Genomic DNA, 26994 nt, shown 5'->3' with positions numbered 1-26994 from the left:
GAGCAAGGAATTTGGCAAATACTACTTGGCAAATTGCGGTTGTCAACAGGGTTGATCTACTAATGAAGGACAAAGCTAAATTTAACATCGGAGCATCTGAGAGACTGAACATCCAGATCAAGCGAACGCCTTCTCAGTCCTCTATGGTCCCCAGTTATGCTTAAATCTCAATCTACTGAACCTCTCTTTTGTTGACGCGAGATCAGAAACTACATAGCCAACACTATGTGGATACCCCTTTAAACAAACCACTTTGATTAGGGGCCAAATGAAAACAAATCTTAATTCTACCACATACAGTGAGCACAGTATATAGTAGTTCCAATTTTGTGAAGGGTCTTTTTCTACTCCAGCATGACTATGTTTGTCCTTAAGTATTTGATTCTGTTATGGCAGAATTTGACTGGCCTGCACAAAGACCAAAGCTGATCTTCTACTGGGATGAATTGGACCACAGACACTTACTGATGCTATTGTGCCTAAATGGCAGCAATTCCCTACAGTCATGGTCCAACATCTAGTGGAAAGCCTTCTCAAAGACGAGAGCTGAACTTGTACTTGTTAATAACATTAAATGTGTATCAATCACATATTTGGTGTTCAGATACCCACATGCAATACTTTGCCCATATAGTGTAGGTAAGTTGGAGGTTTTCAGTAAAGAATACTCTCTCTGAAAGATGGACTGAAAAAAGGTAGAGAACGTTCTTGTTTACGCCATTCTGGCTGAACATACTCTGTCTCTTACCTTTATGTGGGTAACAGCATGACCATGCTGAATGGATTAATTTAAACAGGAATTATTGCAAGAAATGCTTCTAACCATAATCAGTCCAAGGTCATATTATGAAAGGAGACACATTCTCAATGGATGACTGAGTCTCAAAGAAAACAGGAAGCATTCAGGCTTAGCTTGAATAGACTGTACAGGTAGATTTAGAGGATTAGTTTATGCAAAAAAAGGATAATTCTGTCATTATTTACTCCCCCTTATGTCCGTCCAAGCCTGAATGACTGACTTTCTTTCATGGAACAAAAAAAAATATATATATATTTTTTTTTTTAGTAATGTACTGCCTGGTTTTTCCCCATACATTTACATTGAATCGAGATAATAACGCTTTCGAACTTCAAAAAAGATGCAACAGTACTGTAAAAGTATAAGAGTAGTCCATTTGACTTGTGTTTCTTTTACAAACAAGAAGACCTACAGTACTTAGCACAGCCAGGAAAGTTCTTGAGAGAATCTAGAGATATGGGCAGATATATCTAGAGATATGTTCTTGAGAGTCATGGGCAGTCTTAAAGAAGCAGTCAGAATGATTTGTTAACAAATTAGACTGATTTGGTTCTGAACTTCAGTTCTGACTCAGTGGCTACATTTACGTGCACACTTTTTGGTTAAATCAGACTTAATTCATTCTGATTGATGAATCTGAATGTAGTGTTTACATGAACGCTTAATAAAGTGATCGGATTGATGTGCGCGTTTATATGTTACAAGCTTAAAATCAGAATATATTTTTTTTGACATGCGCACACTGCACAAATAGTGAAAGTGAAAAGTGGCATAAAGATAATATAGAGTTTCTCACTGTTTGCACATAATAACCACTCTCCTATATGGTTTCTTTACTTGTTTTTAACAGCAGAATTAATATTTACCCATTTATGGATAAATATACATATAAACCGCTGTGCTGTGCTGTTCATTTATCACACAAAAATAAAAATAAAATAAAAAAACATTTAGCCCCTCCCAATGCCCAAACCGGGTTGCCTGTGGATGAGTATCCTAAACAAGGTTGTCACTTCACAGTTGCCGAGTGAGAGTTTTATAATGACAGGGCATGCATTTATACAACACTTTATTCAAAAGGAAGAGCCGCTCGTTCCATGCGTCATATGTCATTACGTTATTTCTGCAGTCCTTTCAGTGTCATGGTTCAATCCGATCGAGTGTTTACATGCACTCTCAATCGTATTAGAAGAGGAATAAACCACCCCCTTCAATCCAATCGAAATTTATTTCTGATCGAGCTCAATTGGATCAATTAAGGTGTTTACATGAAGGCTTTTCAGTCCGATTGAGCTGTCAATCTGATTACAATCTGATTATTTGGTTGCTTGTTAACGTAGCCAGTGAGTCAGTGGTTAGATAGTTTGATGCTTTACTTTCAGTTAACATTCATTGTAAGTGCATGGAAAAAAAGGCAAGTTCTTCATAATTTCTCATTTTGATTTCCAAGAAAGTAATCAAGTAAATATTGACAGAGTTTTCATTTTGAAGTAAAATGAATAATTCCAAAGGTAAGAAAATGATATTCTGTAAGAAAGTAATATTCCGAACAATAAGTTCACACACTGTGCACTTCCAAAGACAACATTTGAGCTTAGTTGTGTTACTATAGAGACAGACACACAGTGCACAGGAGAAATATAATAATAGTCATGAATATCAAACCCCAATCAGCTTTTCAGAAGATTTGATGTTAAACATAATTGCATGGAGAGCAGATAAGTGTTATTAAGACGTCTTTGGTGTGCCTGAACTATAGGGAGGTTGGGAATAACCAGATTTACATTAGTACCACACTTCAAAATTCAACTGTTAATTTTTGGATATCAATATTTGGATTTCAATCTTGGATAGCAATAATACTTTACCTCTGTAGACTGTAGGTAGGGGGAGAGAGGACAAGCCCTGACTCTGCATCTGCTGCTGCTGTTGCAATCTTCTCTTGGCCTCTAGAACTGGATTCTCAAACTGAGTCCTTCGGTTTATGTGACTGCAATCAGAAAACCAGAAACAGAGACTCATTCAAGTGTATCTCTTGAGTGACAGCTTCATAGAACATGCTTATCCAGCAATTTAGCAAGCTGCCTAGCTGTCTACTGCTTACACAAGTAGCATTTTAACTGAAGTAACTGATCTGCAACACTCTACATAGACAGCATCTATGCACTACAAATAGACAATGATTATCATGTAAAGTGCATGGGAGACTCGACTCTACAAATGATTCCAGTGTGCCCATCACTGACTGTACAATTTTCTGAGAAATCTATCAAATTCAACTACCAATATCTGCAAAGTGTCTCTGAATTTTGGCAACTAGCGTTGGCATCATCCAGAAAACTGGGGCAAAAGTCCAGTGTAGTGTATTCTGACTAAAGATATGCTAATGACAACTTAAATGATGGTGAGAGAAAACTCTACAAAGCATTTAAATGTATTAAAAATACAATAAACTGCATCAGCAACGTTAAAATAGAAAGCTAACTATTTTGTACAGTAAATGCATACACAACAATAGTGTAATTCACCAGCAAAATGCAATTAATAAACAGTAAGGAAAATATTTTAAACAATATTTTATTCCATATTTATCTTGCTATATTATATTTTCTTAATATTTATCACAAGATTATTAATTTGCACCCAAATACTATAGAGTGATTAGATGCAGTCAACAAAAAGTGTTTTCATCACTTTCACAAAAAGCCAATATTTATTGACAAATGTCATTAATTTATTAGTGCTGGGCAATAATTAACTTTTTTAAAATCTCGATTAATCGCATTATTGTCTGCGATTAATCACAATTAATCACAATTAATCGCATTGTTATGCACAAAACTAATAATGTGTTCAAAAGTAGTGTATATTACGCAATTTTTTTCATTTAAAAGTAGGCATACTACTATATGAACAAAAGTGTAATGTGTAGTGTAGTTTGTGTATAGAAAAACAAGTTATGCTCAGAGTCCAGAGCCTCGATCATAACATTATAACATTATAACATTATAACAGGCACCTTCGTATTAGACACCAGCACGATCGTGAGACCCATCGCAGAAGAGTGCGGCACGGGACAACACTTGATGGACGGGCAGAAACTCTTGTGTGGGATGCGGGAGAATAATATATATATATATATATATATATTTTTTTTTTTATCGACACTATTGACGTCTTCATCTCCATCTTGATACATTTTTTTCACTGAGCTTGCATATGCTTTCTGTGATATTTCATTAACTTTAACAATATCTTGTATATATAATGTTGGTCCCTTGCTATTATGCACTTTGACAACTTCTGCAAATCCTGCAGTATTATTTCTTATGGTTGATCAGGGCAAATTATCTTGCCCTCCCAACAATCCACCACCCAAAAAACTAAAATTGACATGAGCTATTAATTTACTATAGATGAAAGCATGAGTATTGATTTTAATAAATGATACAAATCATTTAAGGCTGTGGTCAGTGAAACATTATCCTAGTTAGTCCTCATTTTTGTTAAAAAAGTAAGAATGAGATCAGACAGTAATGAGACCATCCTCTGATCTGAAAAAAAGGTTCTTTTTTAACTCTCTGCACAACACTTACTGTCCGAGTTAATCCAATCTGTTTTAAAAGGTGCCACTGAAAACTGTGCCATTTGAAAGTACAAAGACAATTGGGCTCCATTAAAAGGCATTCCTTTGAAAAGAGGTAATGTTTTTTGTAAAGATGTGGCATTTGTAATTACAGCTTTGTGCCAATACTACGCAAGGTCAAATTTGAGATATTGCTTTTAGATTTCTTTTAAGGTCTAAAGCCTGAAATTGATTCAACAGATCAAAGTATAATCAGCAAATGGATTTTGTCCCTAGTGCTTTATCTGAGATCAGTTCCATACTTTCTTATAGAACGTTAGGCCATTAGGCCAAGGTTTGGCAAAGTGGAAAACATTCTGGCAAGTGGTTATAGCTTGGTCCTATTAAATAACGCTTGTAGGGATAAAGTGATGTCTGTTTAACCTGAAAATACACACACAACACAAAAACAAGTGATAAGTGTGGCAGGGGTGACGTGGTTTAACGAACCCTGCAGTGGGGGAGAGCGTCAGGAGACGTGCGGTGAGTGAGTGGGTTAAGCGCAAATAACGAACACCTGTCTCTTGTTGCAGAAATTGGCGTGGAGAGTATAAAACACCAGGAGAAACAGGAGTGGGGGAGAGAGAGAAGGACTGCTGGCTGCTACACTCCTGGACCACGGATTTTGTGTTGTTGACTATTATTTTCCGTGCCTGTTTTGTACCCTTTTTGTTGAAATAAAAGCAGTCAGTAGTAACAGCCGACCCTGCCGTCTTCCTTCCTACACAACGAACATTGTTACACTGGTGCCGAAACCCGGGAAGGAAGATGGATGCCGCCGCCGTGCCTGTGCCCTCCGCTGCACCATTTGCGGAGCTGATTACATCCCTCGCGGTCATGCAACACGATCAACACCAGGCCCTGCTGGACTTACGTCATGATCAGGAGAGGCAGTTTCAAGCCATCCTCCAAACCCAGCAGGAAGACCGCGAGAGGTTCTGGAGCTGGATGGACCGGGAGGTTCGGCCGGGAGCCACGGTCCAACAAGCTGTGCCCACCCACCTCCCTCTGCACAAAATGGGGCTTGAGGACGACCCGGAGACATTTCTGGATTTATTTGAAAAGTCGGCCGAGGTACAGGACTGGCCGTGGGACCAGTGGCCGATGCGCCTGGTCCCGCTGTTCTCCGGGGAGTCCCAGGTAGCGGCACAGCAGCTTCTGGTGCAGAACCTCCTGGTTTTTGACGACCTGAAGAGGGCCATCATCCAGCGGACCCTTCGTGAAGGCCCAACAGCTCCGTGACTCTTGCCGCAAATGGTTGCTGGCCGACGGAAGCGACTTGGAGAAGATAATCGATTGTGTGGTGCTGGAGCAGTTCGTCACTCGGCTACCAAAAAGAACTGCGGAGTGTGTCCAGTGCCACCGCCCCACGTCGCTGGAGTCGGCTATTGATCTCGCGGAGGACCATATGGTGGCGTGCCCCAGGGTCGTCGAATCTCTTCCATCAGCTTCTCTCTTTCCTTTTTTTCTTCTCCTTCTCTCTCTCGACCTGTCCCTTTACCCAGGTCCCGTCCGCCCTGCCCTCCTCGGGGGCGGGGCGGGAATGGCCAGAATCACTATGCTGCTCCCCGAATCCCACCCAGGGGGGACCCCGCCCCTGTTTCCCCGCTCTCTCCATGCCAACCGCTTAACCCACTCCCTGCCACTGGAGCGGCGGGGAGGTCTGGGCCGGCCTGCTGGCATTGTGGGGATCCGGACCATTTTGTGGACAGGTGTCCCGTTATGGAGGTGGGGACGATGATCCAGGTCCGGACGTCCCGCAGGCTGCCCCCGGTCAGGCTGGGTGGTACCAAATACCTGTGAGTATCAAGGGGGGTACCTATCAGGCATTGGTGGATTCGGGATGTAACCAAACCTCAATCCATCAAAGTTTGATACAATCCGGGGCATTGGATACGAGCCGCATTGTTAAAGTATGGTGTGGGCACGGTGATGTGGTTGAGTATCCTATTTTGCCAGTCGTTATCAAATTTAGGGGACAAAACCATAGTGTTGAGGTGGCAGTTAATCCGCACCTCTGGCATCCGTTAATTTTGGGGACGAATTGGCCGGCGTTTAAAGAATTATTGGGGGTTTTATGCATGGATGCCTCTTGGGGAAAGAATGCACCGGAGGGGGATGCGAGAGTGCAGGCGGGAGAGACTGAACCGGGACCACTGAGTACTGCCTCAGGGGAACAGAGCGAAATCGACAGAATTATTCTCTCGGAGCGCGATGTTTTTTTTTCCCCTGGAGCAGTCTCAGGATGAGACGCTGAAACGCGCGTTTGAACAGGTCAGGACCATCGGCGGTCAGACTCTCCATCCTGGACAGACGCTTACCTGTTTATATTTTGCAATAATTAAAGATAGATTGTATCAAGTGACCCAAGACTCTCAGACAAAAGACGATACAACCCAGTTATTAGTTCCTAGGAGCCACCTGGAAATGCTTTTTCAGGCGGCTCATTCTAATCCAATGGCTGGTCATTTAGGACAAGGAACGACACTAAATCGACTCATGACCCGTTTTTTTTTGGCCGGGCATTCACAAGAATGTGCGCAGGTGGTGCGCGGCTTGTCGTGAAATTCAGTTGGTAAACCCACCGGCCACCCCAAAAGCGCCTTTGCGCCCCCTCCCATTAATGCAGGTCCCTTTCGAGAGAATTGGCATGGACCTCATCGGGCCATTAGAGTGATCAGCACGAGGACATGATTCTTTGGTCATAAATGATTTCCCTCATTAATTATTCAGATATTCACACTGCTTCTGAATGGTGATTGAATCATTAATTTCTCCTGTTATAGTGGGTCGGTGCCAAACAGCATGAGCTTCAGGTGAACTCTATGCAGTTACTGTATTATCAAGCACCCATGTCTTCAGCGTTTCTCTTGGTCCTGGTGCCATTCTTCGAACCCTTTACCGGAGAGGGTGGGATCTTTGGCCCCTGGTCATTTCAGGCCCTGGTAAGAGAGTGAGTGAGAGAGGGACTGTTCATTCAATGGCTCACACACACTCCTTCTGCACGTATCCAAAGGAATTTCTTACATAAACAAACACACACACACATATATATATATATATATATATATATATATATATATATATATATATATATATATATATATATATATATATATATATATATATATATATATATATATATAATTTGAGTAAAAATTCACATTAAAGTCAAGATTCTTTAATTGGTCCAATGTTATTTAATCCTTGTAAACAATAACAACCATCTGCACAGATATTTTCTGTGCAAATAAAGTCTTCTGTGCACAGATATGAAAATACTTAAGTAAAAATCATGAGGTGACAAAAATTCTTAAGTTAAAAAAAAAATATTTAGAGCAAAAGAAATACAAATGTGCAAATGAAATGTCTAAAATGCATAAATAAATGTTCACGAAATTGCTCTAGTAGAGAGGTTCTCAAGCAGGGGGTGGATAATTATATCATAATTATATTATATTTAGATATACAGCTCTGAATAAAAGACACCTTTCCAATCATTTCTTAAATCAGCATCTCTACATGTAGCCTATTCCATGACATGGAATGACATTATGCTTAATGAAGTACTGATTATGTGATCAGGAAAAATATAAGAACCACTTCTGTGGTCATCATTATCCTCCTGCAATAGAACCAGCTGAAAATGGTGCCTCAAAAGTAATTGAAATCAAACAATAGCTTTTGACCATGCTAAAAGAGTTCATAAGAAAAGTTTTGAGTGTGGAAAAGAAGGGTTAAATTCTGGCTTTACTGGCACAGGGATACATCAGGTATAAAATTTCAAAGACAGTGGTTCATAAGAACAAGTTCAAGCTGCAGACATGGGAACAGCAGAGCTGCAGACTGTCAGAGGGAGAAAACGACTCTCCACTGACCGGGATGACCGCCAACTCATTTGAATATCACTCAGCAACTGTAGGATGACATCAAGCGTCCTACAGAAAGAACGGCAAATGGGACAAAATGTACAGCGAGGATGGGCAGGGCTAAAGTGCTGAAGAGGGCTGAAGATAAAACCCTTCATCAATGAGAAACAAAGAAGTGCCAGGCTGAGGTTTGCAAAAGACCATAAGGACTGGACCTTCTCTGATGAGTACAATATTCAGCTTTGCTCAACACCTGCTCGTCTAATGGTTATACAGAGACTATGAAGAGGCATAAGCCACAGTATCTCGCACCCACTGTGAAATTCTGTGGAGGATTGGTAATGATCTGTGGTGCTTCAGCAAGAATGGAGTCGGCATGTGAAGGGGTTGTGAATCAAGCCACATACAAGGTTCTCCTAGAAGAAAATTTGCTTCCTTTTGCTCTGACAATGTTCCCCAACTCTGAAGACTGGTTTTTCCAGCAGGACGATACTCCGTGCCACACAGCCAGGTCAATTAAATTGTTGGAGAAAGACCATTAGATCAAGACCCTGTCATGGCCAACCCAATCTCCAGACCTAAACTAATTGAAAAAGTCTGGAATGTGATCAAGAGGAAGATGGATAGACACAAGCCATCAAACAAAGCAGAGCTTCTTGAATTTTTGCACCAGGACTCATGAAAGCTATTATTAAAAAGCAGGGTTATTCAATCAAATATCAAAGTTAAAATATTAGTATTATATCATTTAAAAATGAGAGCTGAAAACACTGCACCTTTTTTATGATTTTGAGCAGTTGTCATTTTTCTGCAAATAATTCTGCAAAAAAAATTTAAATTTTGGAGAAATGTTGTCAGTAGTTTATAGAATAAAACAAAAATGTTATTTTTACTCAAATGCACGCCTTTAAATCGTAAAACCAGATAATTTTGCAGTGGTCTCTTAATTTTTTTTCTTAATATTTTACCAATTAAAATGCATAAATCTTAAACACAAATAATTCCAATAAAAACAAACATACAATAAATCTGCTGTACAAAAAGACAAACTTCTCTGAAATAAGCATAAATAGAAATTAGCCTGAAAATGCCAAATGAATTCCCGCGTCTCGCCAGAAGATGGCGACCACAGCTGAATCATCAATGCATTTGCTTTCCAAACTGCTGGTCCAACGTGGGTACAAAATAATATCATAGATACATACTTATTTTTAATAAATAGTTTATTTGAGGTCTATACATGCTAGTTTCCATGACAGAGTGATGATTATTAACCAGCAAGCACAAACTATGCAAAAGCTATGACCATGGAACGCTGAGAGTATTACCGGTATTACATTAGATTGACCTTCATTTTGGACACCCAATGTCACCAAAAGGAGGCAGCACAGTTCTACTGACTCTAACTGTGCCTCAGAGATGTTATAATTCAGACAGCACACTTTCCCTCAATACGTAAATGTCTTTTGTTTTAAAAATTGGACTCCTTCCCAGAATTCTGCAACATCAATATGTTGATTTCTCCCGAAACTGCCTGATGACTGTAATAGTTCATGAGTAAAGATACATGAATTGCCTCTAACTGCGTCTGCATGCACACAGAACTTATCCTGGAGGCAGTGTGTTAGTGTGATGAATCTACTACCGGTTCATCACAAATGAATGTGTGTGTTTTCAGTCATTCAGTGAGCTATGGATGCCGCAGGCAATCGTTCATCTACAGGCTGCATGGAATTGTTTCCATCTTGAGTCATTAAGGGGGCTTAATTGACTTTTTAAATGAGCTGCTTATCCTTGCTGTATTGATTTGAATTTCAAGGAAGTTCAGATCTGTGTGGTTACTAGCGGTCTTGACAGATTTCCATTCATTGTTCCTTCCCGTAAATAAATATGAATAATCCCCCCAAGCCCGTAAACACACCAGATTCACCCCCTACCATGAGGATATTAGGTAATTGATTAAATAATTTACTTTAAAATAATATAATTGATTTACTTATACTTTCAACATTACATTAGTAATAGTTTACATTTGTATTAAATGAATTATCTGAGTGTTTAAGTTTGCCCCATGTACAGTAAGAGTGCTTAATTTGGACCCTGTCATCATTTGCACCCTCATGTTGTTCCAACCCTGTATGAATTTCTTTCTTCTGCTGAACACAAACAATGTTTTGAATAATTTTGGGTACCAAACAGTTAACAGAATTTTTTTTTTTTTTAATTTATATGGAAGTCAACTGTTTCTACATTCTTCACAATATCTTCTTTTCTGCTCAACAGAAGAAAGAAACTCATACAAGTTTGGAATGACTTGATGTCGAGTAAATGATGACATAATTTTCATTTTTGGGAGAACTATCCATTTAATCACACTTCTTGAACATCGGGATGCCAGGGTTAAGTTAATAAACCAGTTTTACCCAATATTTGTGGCTGCCATGTATTTTGTAAATATATTATATTGAGCTTTTTAGCATAGCAAAATGCTAACATAAAATGCTATTGGAATCAATTTTCCCGTCAAGTCTAAATGTGTTTGAGAAAATCACATCATAGCAGGTTAAGTCATAGTCAAGCTGATTTTTAGAACATCTTAGCAGGTTTGTTGCTGTTTCTTGGTGGATTATAGCTCTGGCCAGCTGCTGTGTACATCACATTGTATCTGCCAACTGCATTTAAGAATGCCTTTTCTTAAAATCAATATTCACTGAAAATCTTAATGATCATCTGTTATGGAATAGAGCAGTATGAACATTCTGCTAAACTTTGCTAAAATGCAACTTGGAGAACTGAATAATGGCTGTGATACTGTGTGGCGTATTATTAATAGTTGCTAGTTTCAACAGGAGAAAAAAAAATAAAATAAAAACAGCTTGGATGCTTAGTGAAGGGTGGGCTTGGGGGTTAATGAAATGCAAACATAGCTCAAAACTCCCTTTAACTCATACTCAAGTGCTGTCCCAAAACTTTTTGAGCTGCCTACCTAGACATCATTTTAAGCAATGAATATATATATATTATAATGTTTATTTGCCAAGCTACTATCAAAATCTGTTTTTTTTTACTGTAAAATGTACTAATAACTGCAGAGGTGGGTAGTAACGAGTTACATTTACTTCGTTACATTTACTTGAGTAATTTTTTGGGGTAACGAATACGTTTCGGAGTATATTTAAAGATGGGTACTTTATACTCTTACTTGAGTAAATTTTTGGGGGAAAATCTGTACTTTTACTTCGTTACTGTGGGCGACGCTCCTCTCGTTACTTTATCTTAATGCAATAAATGTTATAATGCTTCAGTTTATTCCAAACGCGCCGTCTACTTTTCTCTGGGCAATGAGCGATGCACATTCGCGAATGATTCATTCTTTTGAGTCAATTCTGTTCAAAGGCTTGATCAAACCAATTGGCAAACGAGTGAATTGGTTCATGAATCAGTTTGAATGAGTCGTTCAGTTCCCTGCCGCACGCGCTGAGCGTCTGAAGTGGTTCACTCGGAGTTGTAACGTTTAAGAACAGAAAGAGCGTTGAAAACGCGGCTGGAACTGCACTGAATTGAAATCTGCAAAGGCTATTATTTGCTAGCGATGGAGATCCTTATTAGATGAACACCGCGTGTGCTGTCTACTGTTTAACAGGTAATAACTTGGGCTGCATTCGATTACAGTACACGATACCACTGTGACATTAGTTTGTTGTACGTGTGTGGCTTATAACAGAGGGGAGTCAAGTTGAATGCAGCTTCCAAAAGACAAAAAATAGCCGATTAAGATTTTATTAATTTTAATACAATCACACTGGTGCAAGTATGTTCAGCAAGTCATATTATCAGCTGCTAAATTCAGATCTGTGATTGCTTGCTGGCGCTAGCCAGAGATAGATGCGTTTATACAGCGCTGCGCATTATAACGAATCACACATGATTCTTTTGAGCTTATTAAAGCATTGGCCAATCAGAGGTGTTCCGATGAGTCATCGCTAAAATGCCGGTGCTTCCTTCACTCGCTCACTGACTGGATACCTCTTTCTGGCAAATTCTCTCGCAGGAACAACAAAGTGCAGATGTGTGTACGAATCTTTAATTAAGATATTGATTTCACAGTGTTAGCAGTTTCAGTGATTTTTAATGGGAGTTTCTGAGAGTGATTGAAATGTAGACTGTCAGTGAAAATTATCTTTAATAATGTAAATGTTATTTGCTCTCTTTCTGAACAATGAAAGATTAGTAGCAATATTTATATCACATTAACTTTCAATGTTAAATTCACATTTAATATAAAGTCAGTCGTATTAAAAATATGTTATGGCATGACACTTATATCTGTTACTTAAGTAAACAGACAGGGTTTTATAATAAATTACATAAACTGGAGTAAAGGCTGATGAAATATATACATTTATACACGCACACATACATTACATACATTTTATCTATATATCTAAATAAAAATAGGCTCAGTACAGTATATATGACCCAAAGTAACTAGTAACTAACTACTTGAGTAGATTTTTTATCCGATACTCTTTTACTCTTACTCAAGTAACTATTCAAGACTAGTACTTTTACTTTTACTTGAGTAAATATTTCTAGAAGTACTTTTACTTTTACTTGAGTACAGTTTTTGGGTACTCTACCCACCTCTGAATAACTGTCATAATTATACCAGTGGTACAATAGATCATATAGATACAATCATCACAAGCAACCTATCCATAAAACATATTGTACTGTACTGTATATAGACAAGGTGCACAAGGCCATACACATGAAGGAAAAAACTCCAAGGTAGCGCGCAACACTAAAATAATGCAATAAACATCAACTAAATAACAGAAAATATTTTATGGCATGATATGGCACTTAAGTATAAAGTCGGGGTATTATGTGTAGTTAATAGATTACACTACTTTTCCATATACTGATCAAATAACAATCTATAAAGGTGCAAAACGCGTTTACTTACACGTTTGAGAATCGAGATATTTCCTGATATATTAAGCATGTTTGGAATTGTTTTGAATAAAAAGGAAAAATAAATAAAACATAAGCCTATATCAGTTATACAGTGCTTTCGTAGCATGACTTAGTAAATTGAGCCTGGTTCCTAGATGGACAGAGAGTGGAAAGTAATAGATCAGATGAGGAGATGGAGATAGAGGAAGAAAAAGAGGGAAATGTAGAGGCACACGTGACAGAAAGAGAGCAGGGAACAGCAAGCCAGGAGACAGAGGCTGGTGAGAAAGAGGAAAATGTAGAACCACAAGCGTTTTCTATAGTTTTTACTACTGTATAACCACTGTTCTTAATTATTCTGTAGAACAGAGAAGAAAAAGCCATCAGGTTGGGACAATTTAAGACATTTCAGTTTCTAATCCCAGAGTTATTATTAGGTGGAAAGATTTTATTTTTTTTTTTTTACTTTTAAACTTAAAATTGTCTCTTCTAATCTGTTTCTTTTTCAAAACTGCTTCACAACATTTGCTGCCGTATCAATGCATAATCATCCATATCGATACGCGAATCGACAAGGAATGCATCACAATATATTGCTGTATTGCTATTTTGAACCGCGCTATTTAAAGCCTTGTTCCATGTGCCCCTTTTATACTTTGAGCACCTGCCCCTACAAAGGTCTCTGCACGGCCCTGCTCGTGTACGATAATTTTCTTCCAAATACGATAAATTTGAACTTCTGGTACGATACTTGGACATTTATAATCTGGCAACACTGGGCCTAGGGAGGCCCATGCCTCTGTAGACATGTCCCTGGCCACCCCTGTGGCCACCCCCGTGCAAAAAAAAAAAAAAAAGTAATATGATTTTACACGCGAGCGCCAAAAGCGGAACTAATGTGACACGGGTAAATTAGTGCAGCGCACCCAAACAACAAGGAACTTAATCATATTCAGGGATGCAAACATCGCGCTTTTCGGCGCCTCCCGTTTTTTTCACATCAGTTTGGGTGACTTGGGTCTGATTATAATTTCTCAAAGTCATCTGAAGCAATTCCATGGCTTATGGACAGAAGACTATTAACATCATTAAATTAAAGTTTACGTAAACCTTGTTTTCCCTCCTCTGCGGCTGTCAATCATTCTCCATTCAGTATTCAAATAGCGCGCACCTCATCCATTTACAGCAGGATGCATGGTAAAACTCTCTCCAATATTATATACTCACATTATAATGCTTGATCTGTAGATAAAAAGGCTGTGAATTTGCATAAAATGACTTTATTTTGTGTATTTGTATTTAATGTTTGTTGCTGTTTTTAAAAGACTCGCTTGAGCCTGTTAGATCACACACGTTTTAAAAGCCGTAAACTTTTAAAATCACTTTGTGAGCTCAGTTTTGAAGCATTTCATATTATCATGGTTTAGCGCGCTGAAAGATTATTAAAAGCTTATTATATTTTTAGCCTACACAATACATTTAAAATAAGCATAATTTAATTGTATATTATTTCTGTGTAGTGTAGTGTAAGCATTATAAATTTATACACTTCTGAATTCTTGACATTCATATATAAATATTAAATTGTGAAATGTATGATTGCCTGATTGAATTTTATAAGAGTACTAATAGTAATTTGTTTTTATTAACATGTTTAGATTGTGTAAAATTACTCATTTTTTTCAAGAATTACTTTTTGTATTTATTTGCATTACATTTAAATAAAATATGTTTCCATTTTTAATGTGCCCCTCTGGTTAAACACTGGCCCCTCCTTGGCCCCCCTAGTAAAATTTGTCTAGAGCCGCCACTGTTACGAGGTTTGTTTCGGTTAGGTTGCTGTCTTCAGGCTAGACCGTTGACAGCAAGATGGCTCAGTATAGAGCTACTTTTAGCCTTCATTAGCTGTTTTTATTCCAACTCTCCCTCCTCCCCAGGCAGTTTGCTAGTCAATCTACAAGAGAAATATGACAAATGCTACATCTATCAACCTTAAGACTCTCAAACATCATTGAAAAGGTCTATCAACCCCCCTCCAGTCTGATTCTCGCACTCTGTTCAAACACGGCACGGCGCTGAGATTCGTTTTTTTTTAAAAGGCTGTGAATATTCCAAACATGACAAATGAGATGTTCACCACTGAAGAGCGAACCGCTATATCAGAGTGAAACGACAACCTCCGGCGCAGATAATGTGAGTTTTCACATTAATTCAGACATCGTTCAGAAAGTAAAGGAGTGAGAGAGATGGTGGGAGAGAATGATGACTAAACAGCGACTGAAGGCAGGGCGGATTGGTTTCCAATCACAGAAGCCGTTAAATGAGTTCACTTTGGACAGCTTTGGTAAATATGAGGCAAGGTGGTGAAGATATATGACCTCTTTGAAGCCATACATTACAACTCACAGTGCGACAGGAGGAATTAGCCTGTCGCATGCAGAACTAACCTTGAAAGACAGATTTTGAATTAAGCAGTCTCTGTCTGACAAATGCTGACCGTGACATGAAAAAAATGTCATCTGTTTTCAGTTTTCAGACCATAAAGAATCTGTTGTCCTTGAGTCGCATCATTATTGTAAGTGTCACATTAAAGGAATAAAAATTCTGTCGTTTGTTCTCCTTTAAATTTGTACGATTTCTTTAGTGGAACAAAAAACAGAGATGTTTCACAGAATGTGCATGCTGCTATTTTCCATACAATGAAAGCGATTGATGTCAAGTACCTGGAAGACAAAAAACACAGTGAAAATAACATATGCCCTGAAAGTCTTGCCCTCTTCCATAGTTCAGTAATGTCAATAATTTGTCCAAAAAAAAAGTAATTAAACTGAAAACCTTAAAATTCTGTCATCAATTACTCATCCTTGTGTCGTTCCAAATCCATATGATTTTCATTCTTATTTGAAAAACTCAAAAGAAGACATTTTTTTATGAAACCTGCAATATTTTGCTGTCCCTCCATTAAAAAGTCCATTATCCAGATATTAATTCATTTGAAACTACAAACGATTTACTGCTTATTAATATTTGGAAAACTTTTGTCCTTAACATCAAATGTGCACCTAATAGAGTCAGGTGGGGAAAGAAACAAACAAGCAAACAAACAAATACAGGAAGTTGTATCATAGAAAGGAACACTGCAGACCCTCATAACTGATAATAATAAGCTGATTAATGATTTTACTAATGATTGAAATTAGAAGCAATGACATTGGTGATGCTTGATATTAGTAGTAAGACAAATAGTTTGAAACACTGGTTTCTCGGTTAACTTTTATTATTTGTTTAATGATAAAGAGCAGTGGGAACATCTAATTTTGTGTAAGAAAGTAAATCGTACGAGTTTTGAGCAACCTGGCGGTTAGTAAATGTTGGCCAAAAATGTATTTTTGGGGTGAACTTTATATATTTGCCTCAGTTCTGTTGGATTTCTAGTGTACATCTTCCTACCCGGGTTCACCCAGCACCTCTCTTTCTCACACGTTCTCTTAATTACTCTCTCAGTAATTAATTAGTTCTCTTTGAGTTATCACCAAACGCAGGGCCTTGACTCTCAAGGGAAGACGAATCTGTCATCATTCACGCCCGTGTGTGCGCAGGAAATAAATTCATACTCGTCTGTTTTTTTATAATAGATGCCTTCAGTCTAACAGTATATCTCGAATCTCACATAAGAGGCATGACTGAAGTATGATGGTTGCATGGTGTCTCTTCCTCTTTATATCTTTCTCATTTCCCCTGTCTTCTTTACCACAAACAGATATCCTCCTGTAACATATCAAAGCTCCCAACGCGGGCTGCTAAATTGCTCAACTGTTGACTGATTTGAGACAGTGAAACTGAGCTCATTTATATCAAAACTTCTTTAGTGTGTAATGATGTATTACTTGTATATTATTGTTTTCACTGAGCTTTTTGCAATGATTAAGGGAACTGTCTACTCTGTGGATGATATATGTCATGTTGCCTTTGATTTTTGCTTGACATTAATATCTTTAAAATATATACATATATTTAAAGGTTTAAACGACATGATTTTCGTTTTGAATGAACAGTTTCTTAAGGACTCTTAGATGCTCTCCTAAACCCATAAGGCTGTTCACAGATGAAACAATCCCAGAAAGCTCTGCAATAAGTTCCCTTAAATGTTTCATCCAAGATGGTGGACTGAGTCTTTCCGGTAATCAACAGATGCTGTTGATAGCGATTAAGAACCCAGTTCATTCCTTTAAGTGCTTTAAGCTCCAAAAGAAACTTCAAAGATGTGAACTTTGTAGAAAAGGGCGCTTTGAGTTCCTCTGTGGTCTGCCCTTTTTTAAAAGAGAGACGAGCTTAGAAAAATTATTCAGCTTATATTTTAAACAGATTTGGCATTCTGCGAAATCTCTGTGGATATGATTCAGAGCTAATGAGGAAAGATATACATGCTCAGGAGAAGCCATATCGGATCTCTAATATTTGGTGATTGTGCTAAGAGTGATTTGTCATTTGGTCATATAGTAATATCCTTCCAGAAATAGCAATTCATCGTATTTTACTAGAAACATTCCATCTCCAAGTAGGTCGCTTTAAATAAGTTATCAAATATGCTCAGTTATTTCATGTTCTTACTGATTGATATGAATGGGAATATTTGAGATTGTAGCAATGTCCATCCACGCTCAAAGCACTCTTTGAAATATGTACAAGAGTGATTAGACCTATTGGGAATTTCTGTCTTTACCATTATTAAAGTACTGGTATTGATGTCCATATTCACTGTGACAAGCTGGTAATAGGATTCTATGGAGCCCCGATGATGGAAAAGCATATGAGATATTTTCTAATACAATTGCATTCTCTTGTAAATGTTCTGCATTGCCCGAGAAACTTTTGAATTTACTCGTAAAACTTTTGTGTTCCCTTAAATACTCTGCATTCGCTCACAAATCATTTACACTCCCAGAGAAACCCTGTATTTGCTCAAAAAAAAAAACTTTAGGATTTGATCGCAACATTTTTGTGTTCCCCCAACAAACTTTGGGTAAGTTTTGCATTCCCCGAGAATTTTGCACTGACTCACGAAAGTTTTGCATTCCCCTTCACTTACAAAAAGTTTGTATTTTGACCACAAAACGTTTGCATTTCAATGAGAAACTTTGTGTATGCTTTCAAACGTTTTGTGTCTCTTCAAGAAAGTTTGCTGGCTCGCAAAACTTTTGCATTCACTTTTGCATTCACTCAGTAACTACTCATGTTTACAGATCTGAAACCCTCCTTTTTTAAATTAAAGTTCTTCACTAAGCACCCTGGGGTCTCTTGTAGTATGAATGGGTGACACCAGGACCTCAGAACTGTGCAATGCAACAATGCAAGGCAGAGAAAGAGTTTTGAAGCACTTAAAATACATTTTGAAGTTCCTTGAATACACCTTGCGATATTTGAGGCACCTTTAGATTTTACAGTGTGATGGGACACCTAAGTCTACAAGAGCCTGGTTGTAATATCATGTTTAAAAGCGTGTTCACCTGCCCCCTACCCATCCTGACAAATGTTTTGACAATTCCTTTTGTTTCATGATAATGTGGGAACCATTGCTGCTGTGAGTATTAAAGTTATTCAGGCAAAGGTGACCACGAATGTGAGGGATTGGAATCATCCCCTTCTTTATCTTGCCTATCCAGTCTTTTTTCTTTTTTTTCACAGTACATCTCCACTGGTGCAGAATGAGTGGAGCATGAGCTGTTATTTTCAATTTATTCTCTGTAGAAGCTAGGGGGCAGGATTGCCAGCAGGACAGAACAAGTAGTGAGAGCATCAAAAAGTCTGGAAATAACATACCAGACTTATGAAAATGTAAGTAAATGAGAGCGGAAACCCATCACTGTTGTGGCAATGACAAAATTAAGCTGTATCTGTCCAAAAACAACAACAACAAAACATTTTGAGTGCTGGGATTCAGCTGGAAATCTGAGATATTGTGTCCCAATGTCCCATTTCTGACTCTTAATGAAATTAAGGATTTCACACGCCATCTCTTATCCAGTATGAAACCTTAATATTAGCTTCTTTTTCACCCAAGTTGGCCTGTTGGGTGCACTGTTGAGTTTGGCTCAAGTCTCTGTGCAAAACCCTGAGCTCAAGGCAGGCCAGAGAGACATAAACATGATTTAGTATCTGGGTCATGAGAAATAATTGAATTTGATTGGCCAGGGAAAATATTTATCAAACTGTGTGAGGCTCACATGGCGTGTAGGTAAGGAACAGCAAGAATATGACGATGATTACATCCCCTAACAATTCACCAATAACCCTGTGTCAAGTTTTTGACAGGCTTTCACAACATATTTGTGACTTCAAATGGTGAAACTGACAGGTTAATTCGTACATGTCAACCATTTAAGTTTCAGGTTGATTTTGATCGACTAAATCGACTGTAATTTTTATATATGGTTATGCTCCATCTGCCTTCATTATGTTTTGACAGTGTTGTTCCTCTTTGAACGCACAGTACCATTGGGGCATGGTTTATGTATTTTTTTTATTTTATTTTTTTATTTTAAAGGGCTGACTGGGCTATGCTAACTTTTGTCAGTGACTTTAATAATTAAAATGATAAGAAGACAAGAAAAAAGGACAATCTTATTTTTCAACAACAGTTTAATCTGAGTGACTATAAATATGTAACGTTGTGTAACCATCGAGTAAAACGTGAGAGCTCAAATATTAAACATTTTTCTAAAAAACAGTTGTAAATATATATTTTCATTGTAAAATGTATTTATTATCAATATAATGTTAATACATGGCAAAATTAGTCATTATTCTAAGTATTTTGTGAGGTTATGCTATATGACACCTTAACTAATCTTCCCTTGTCAGAAAAAGTCTTTTTAGAAAATGTATTGACCCACAAATTTGAATGTTAATATAATCGATTATTATTATTATTATTATTATTATTATTATTATTAATTATATGTAATGATTTATTTTTGTTAAAAAAAAAATAAAAAGAAAAGAAATAATACTAAAAGGTTATGCCAAAGTAATAAAGAAAGTATGCATTCCTTTTCAAAATAAAAAATAGTATTTTAAATAATACTTTAGTTAATTCTATGTTCTATGATCAACAAAAAATGTCAGTCATTAAAGATGTAGTTTGATTTGCATGTATGATTTGCATGTTTAATGTATTGTAGACACACACACACACACACACACACACACACACACACAAACAATCAAATAAATAAATGAATAAAATAAAATAAAAAATATGGCCTCTACCTGTTGGTATATAGCATTAAAAAAAGAGCTAACCAAGAACCAAGCTTTCCTCAGGTATTATGGACCTCCTTTACCGCAGTTCACACATTCAGGTTGGTTTTTCCCATAAATCCACACACATGCGTGGATAAACATCTCCCAACACCTGGAAGTCCACTTGCCTTTGACTAAATTGCACCTGAAAAGGCTTGGTCAGCACTTGAACGCTGCAAAAAAGGATCCAGTCGACATCTTAAACTGTAGGTCTGTCAGTGAGCTTTAAAATGTTTTAGCTGTGCCTTTTGCAGCCTCATTACATAAAGAATGGAGGCCGACGTTTGAAGTGGGAGGGTTACATAACACTCTCAGTCCAAAGAGTGTGTGATATTATGGGTTCATTTCATGTAAAGCAAAATAAAATTCTGAGAATTCGGAGCACTTAGGACCATGTTAACATCTATACAGAGCAATACAGGGCAATGATGGGATGTCATGATTGTTATTTTTCCCCCTAGCCTTGCATTAACCGACTCCTGCTAGCAGCTGCAATATATATTGCACAAACTGGTGATTCTTTAGAGCATGCTTTTAAGAACTCACGTTTGTATATGCGATTTAAAGTTGTCTTGTTAAAATAATAGTTCCGCTAAAAATACACTGTGCTACCATTTACTATTCCATTTAAGAATGAAAGAGTACCATAAATGTTGTACTAATAAAGCTTCATAAAAGTGGTGCAATATATTGCATGTCTTCTGAGGACTTTATGATAAATTTATGTAAGGTACAGACCAGAATTTAAGTCATTATTTATTAAAAATCTTTCTCTTAGACACCCTGTGCAGTTTGCCAAAACCTAAAACAATATATACAAAGGTAACTAAGATCGGAGAGTTATCATGAATGACAAGGTTTTCATTAAAAACACTAAAGAAATGTCAGTTTCTTCCTTACAATAAGCTTCAGAAGACTTGACAGCATTTGTCCACATGTACTTTCAATCTTCGGAAAAGAGCAGCCAGATTTGGAATGACATGATGGTGTGTAAATGTAGAATTTAATGTTGGGATAACATACCTGATTAATTATTAATGAAATAATACAATTATTAAATGACTGCTTCCATTATCCCCCAGTCAGATCCCTAACACGTTTGAACTCTTGTGGAACCAAGTGACAGCAGGAAAGTGGCTCTGTCCCAATAACCTCATGGATTCTGACACATACAGCATCCTCTGTCACAGGTGATCTAGACTGGAGTCCATCATGTCGCAGCTGTCATGCTCATGATGTATGAGTGCTTTACAGGAAGAGAGGAGGGGAGGGACTCTCTTAAAAGCTTAGAAATTGAAAAAAGTAAAAAGCATTTTGAAGGTAACTGATCATGCAGCTGATATTGGCGGGAAAACACTCCCTTGAGGACTATCTACATACAACAGCAACCTACCTACAAAAATCTGTGAACCTCAGAATAGCATGTGTTTTTTAGTTTTTTTGTTATTAGCTGTGTTTTGTGACAATATACATCCAAGAGACAAATCCTTCAGCTAATGAAATCATTGTTCTGATTTGAAGAGTGATCTCCCAACAATAGATTGATAGAGGCTTAGCTTTCTCTCAAGTCAAAAAACAAACCCCATGCAGTCATTTAAGATGCAAATAGTTTGAGTTCCACAGAAGAAAGACATATTTTTAAACCTTTTTGTTGTTTTTTTGCTTTGATCATTCGCTTCTTTTTATCAAATTATTTAATTCACTTTCATTTAATACTTTATTTTAATTGTATTTAGTAGATTTTTGATTAAATATAATCTTACATAAAATATACAGTATTTTAAGTAAGTTTTACAGAGAAATCATATATTTTTTATAGAATAAAAATAACCATAACAGTCAGTTTTTACACTAAATTTAAGCATTTTTGCTGCAGGTTTTGTCCTTCTCATTGATATGGATGCATAAATTTTGCATAAAACTCATTTCTGTTTTTTTTTTCTTAATAAGTGTCAGTGATACTTGATTGTGATATATGACATTGCTATGTGTTCTCTAAGGTGCAGTGAGTTACGAGTAGAGTTTTACAATTAGCGGTAATTCAAATCCCTATAACTGAGAAATAATATATTTGCTTTAGCAAACACCACTAATAAAATCATACAAACTCAACCAACTGCAGAAACCGACTGAGGTTCTTGTTTCAATCTGAATATTGCTGTCCCAAATGGCAGCCAACAGCCATTAACTGCTCCTATCTGCGTCTCTTTCTGCTCCCGTTAAAACCATCAGGCTCTGCTTCTTCATTACTGGATGGCTTTAAATTGGCTGAAAATTACGCCTGTCATAATCATTAGATCATGTTGCCTAGCAATATGTTGCAGTCCCCAGGGTGACATCACTGTCAGGACCAATGTGTTCCCATCTGGTGGAGTACGGTACATTGTGGGAGCGAGAGATTGCTTCCTCCAGCTTTTGGATCTCTCTGACTCGATTGTCCTGCTTAGGAAGGCCACCTGCTCTCTGATGTACCAGCAGGCATGGAGAGTCTCATTTTTGGGAGCACTTTTCTTTTGAATGAAATTGTGCGAGAGTGGGAGTGAACATAAACCAGATTTGGAACAAGCACCAACAGTCCTTTTGCAGAAAAATGGAGTGTACATGTACAAAACACAGCTCTGACCTAACAGAACTGCTTATTGCTCATACTTGTTTGTGCTAAATCATAACTTAAATCATGTGACTTGTTGAGGAGAAGTCTGTTATTACTGTAGTTTTTATTTTTTATTTTATTTTTTGGCATGATGACTGATGAAATCGTATGAACTTACAGTGAGGGAAGGTATAACTATAACTTATAGTCTATAAGGAACACAGCAATCGCATAGCAACACCACTCATATCTCCCAAGCTCCACTCACATTTTCTTCAGAAAATTAGAGTATTACTACTAGAGCTTTTGTTTTAGTAAACGTTTTCTTTGTCAAAAATCAACTTTGTCAAAAATGTACTTTTATCTTATGTCTTATATATGTATTGCATAATTGTCGTAATTTTGCTCATCTGAATATCACATCCACACTGATATTTGAAACATCCCACAGAATGCATTTTTGCATTCCACTGCGCTGCTTTCTCATTGTCTTTGAGTGTTTGCTTTAGTTTAATGCCTTTTGCGCTGTCTTGTGTAACAGGTCAAATATGTGCTTCCACTTGCTACATTTATTTTCATGTATGGCCCCTTTAATTGCACTCTCCGCCCAGTTCTGGTAGGATGATTAACTGGTTCCGGTAGAGTCATTAGACTCGCACCAGTCGAGAGTGTGAATGGCCGCAGTGTTATAATATCCACAAGGGTGATGACTGAAGCTGATCACCGCTGTTCTATGTTATCAACAGAATAAACATCCATCTTAAAATTACAATTTGGTGTCCGAGTTCAACACAACACAACACAACGCATAGACAACACTGTTACACTTGCACATGACATGGCGTTTTTTTAAAAGGGTTAGTTCACCCGAGAATGAAAATTCGTCCATCTTCTACTCACCCTCGAAGCATCCTAGGTGTGTGTGACTTTCTTTTTTCAGAACAATCCAATTGAATTTATATAAAAAATTGTCCTTGCTCTTCCAAGCCTATCAATGGGGGTAAGCGGGTGTTTGTTGCCAACAGTTCAGAAGAAAGAAGAAAGTCACATACACCTAGGATGCTTCGAGGGTGAGTAGAAGATGGACGAATTTTCATTCTCAGGTGAACAAACCCTTTAAAACCACTACTACGTGACTTTTCAAATGTGAACCAATTTTTAAAACACTAGGCAATCATACATTTTCTAATTTTGTAAATGATTACAGAGAAAAACTGGGCATCGTAAATGACTGAGAATCACACACTGACACATGACAAATGATGTCAATGTGTGTTCCAAAATCGACTCAAAATATCAAACATATTTAATATCCTGGACAGAATCATAGTCTTAAGCTAAAAAATCAGCAGCAGTCTGTGTCCATCATACACTATGTGATTTTCTATGAAATCTGTCAACACTGGATGCCCAAAATCTGCAGACTGACTCTGAAATCTGGCAGTGCATTTCAAGCATTAAAATATGACTCAAAACCGTGCATTTTTTCCCATTCCACTGTCCTGTGTCTCAAGATTTTAAATGCATTCTGTGTGAATATCTGCTTACTCGTGTGATTGGCTTAATTGCTTATTGCGTCTTTTTGGTGGACATGACTTTATGTGCACCAACTCCTTAATATCCTTTTGCCATGCTCAGGGAATTCCTAAACTTGTTTAAAACCTCCTTGTCAAAACACCCTCCTCTGCTTGCCCTCTCCCGCTCGCTGTCTGTAAACTCCCATCTGTGGAATGTAGAGAGCTGCTCCTCCGTCTCAGGCAGCGAAGGTCACAGTATTGGCCATTTTCCTTCATCTAAACATCAGCTAAAGTTACCTTAGCATCATCCTAAAGTATTCCTTTCAGTAAGAAGGAAACTTATAAGCCTGCATGTGGTACACCATCATTCACTTCAGTTCATTTTCGGCATGCGTTCTGTTATCTTATCAAATAAAGTCTGAGAATAGAAGACAGGGATATCTGTACATGCAGATATCAGTGAAATAAGCCATCTTGGCTGTTTAACAGATTAAGGGAGTCTTCCCAGTATGGCCTGTAATAATATTTCTGAAGCGACTCAGGGGAACTGTCTTAAAAAAGACAAAGTGCTGACTAGTGTCGCAAGTTCGTGTGATGATTGATTATAGCAAAACAAATAATAACTTAAACTCATTTAGCTTGGTTTCAACCTCGTTTGATCATAAAATTATGTTGTGTTGCTCTTTAACTAATCTACTTGAAAACCTGGTGCTCTAATAAGAAAAACTGCTTTGCACAAGATTAAAATAATTGTAGTGCCATGATATGGTTATGCATATATAGGCATAAGGTTGCAAGAATATGTTTGTGAAGCCTTTGAATATTTCCCAATTTACACATTTAATTACTCATAAAATATGGTCTGGACTTCAAATCACAGTTACAATTTTACACGTTACAACTTTTCAAATAGCTAATTGGAGTCAATTAAGGAGATGAGATTGGAAGTGTGGCTTGGACATATGCTCTGCCCTTTAAAATAAAGCCCAAAAAGGTTAGTTGCATATATATTCTCAGGAAAGGTTGGATAGTATGAATCATGCCTTGATCAAAAGCTTAAAAACACTGGAAAAGACTACAAAAGCATTGCTAAGGACCTGGGTGTTCATGAATCAACACACCAGGAAATCCTAAAAGAGGTGTGAAGGAACCTTAAAAATAACAGCAAAAGACCTAAAAAAACAACAACAACAACAACAACAGGGACAACAAGGACAGCATTACGGAAGCTACTGCTGTCTAAAAAAAATATTTAGACACGTCTCAGTGTTACCTGGTTGTTCAGTTTCTGGGAAAATATTCTGTGGACAGTTGAGGCAAAAGTTTAGATTTTGTGCCAAAATGAAGAACATTTTCATTAGAAGAAAAAGGTCACTACATACCAACCCCAAACCTTAGCTGAACTGTCAAACATCAAGTGCAGTGTAAGTTCAGTCAGGCCACAGAGCGGAGGCATGTCGTCTTCTTAGTTTCAGATCACTAAGGCTTTCAAGTCTTAGCGGGCATGGACCTCACTGCTGACAGACACTCATGTTCATAACCATGCTACAGGATAGACGTCCCACTGCCACATCTACATGATTAGCACTGTTTGCTTTAAAGACATTAAAGACATTTTTCAGGGAGTTCAGTTCATGACTTCAAGCTTTGACTCAATGACTCCAATCACACAATACCATAAAGAGTTCTGTTAAATTAGATGTCTTATAAGCAACTACAGAGTATCTTTGGTGGTTTTGCTGCTGAAGGAAGATCTACAAGTTACTAAATATAACAACATATATCAAACAACAACAATAATCATAATAATAAAATAAAACAATTTACTGTTATAACTGTCATATCATATTGGTATACTGTAGCTTTTTGTGCTATGTGAGTTTAATGTTGAGTACTGGGCATGTCATGGTTGTCCAAGATGAATTTTCCAGAGATAGGACAATAAATTCTATTCTATTCTATACAGTATGCAGTGATATACATACATACATACATATATATATATATATATATATATATAAGTGAGTGAGTGAGTGAGTGAAGTGAGTGAAGTGACATTCAGCCAAGTATGGTGACCCATACTCAGAATTTGTGCTCTGCATTTAACCCATCCGAAATGCACACACACAGAGCAGTGAACACACACACACACACTGTGAGCACACACCCGGAGCAGTGGGCAGCCATTTATGCTGCGGCGCCCGGGGAGCAGTTGGGGGTTCGATGCCTTGCTCAAGGACACCTAAGTCGTGGTATTGAGGGTGGAGAGAGAACTGTACATGCACTCCCCCCACCCACAATTCCTGCCGGCCCAGGACTCGAACTCACAA

The 26994-nt window shown here is 37.6% G+C and overlaps 1 protein-coding gene across 1 annotated transcript in view; it reads right to left on the bottom strand.

Annotated features, from left to right (window-relative positions):
* The window catches only part of LOC132098580 (membrane-associated guanylate kinase, WW and PDZ domain-containing protein 2-like), a 33105-nt gene extending 30191 nt beyond the window's left edge, over window positions 1-2914 (bottom strand). Inside the window, exons 1-2 of the mRNA XM_059504645.1 lie at window positions 2904-2914; window positions 2668-2789 (exon numbers count right to left, since the gene is read on the bottom strand). Coding sequence (XP_059360628.1) covers window positions 2668-2789; window positions 2904-2914 — 133 coding nt within the window. The remainder of the gene's footprint in view (window positions 1-2667; window positions 2790-2903) is intronic.
* Between the last annotated feature and the right edge of the window lie 24080 nt (window positions 2915-26994).

This window comes from Carassius carassius, chromosome 22, assembly GCF_963082965.1.
Source record: "Carassius carassius chromosome 22, fCarCar2.1, whole genome shotgun sequence".
In the NCBI taxonomy this organism is placed as follows: Eukaryota; Metazoa; Chordata; class Actinopteri; order Cypriniformes; family Cyprinidae; genus Carassius; species Carassius carassius.
The sequence above is the reverse complement of the archived record's forward strand: the minus strand, read 5'-3'. Positions and strand labels throughout refer to the sequence as shown.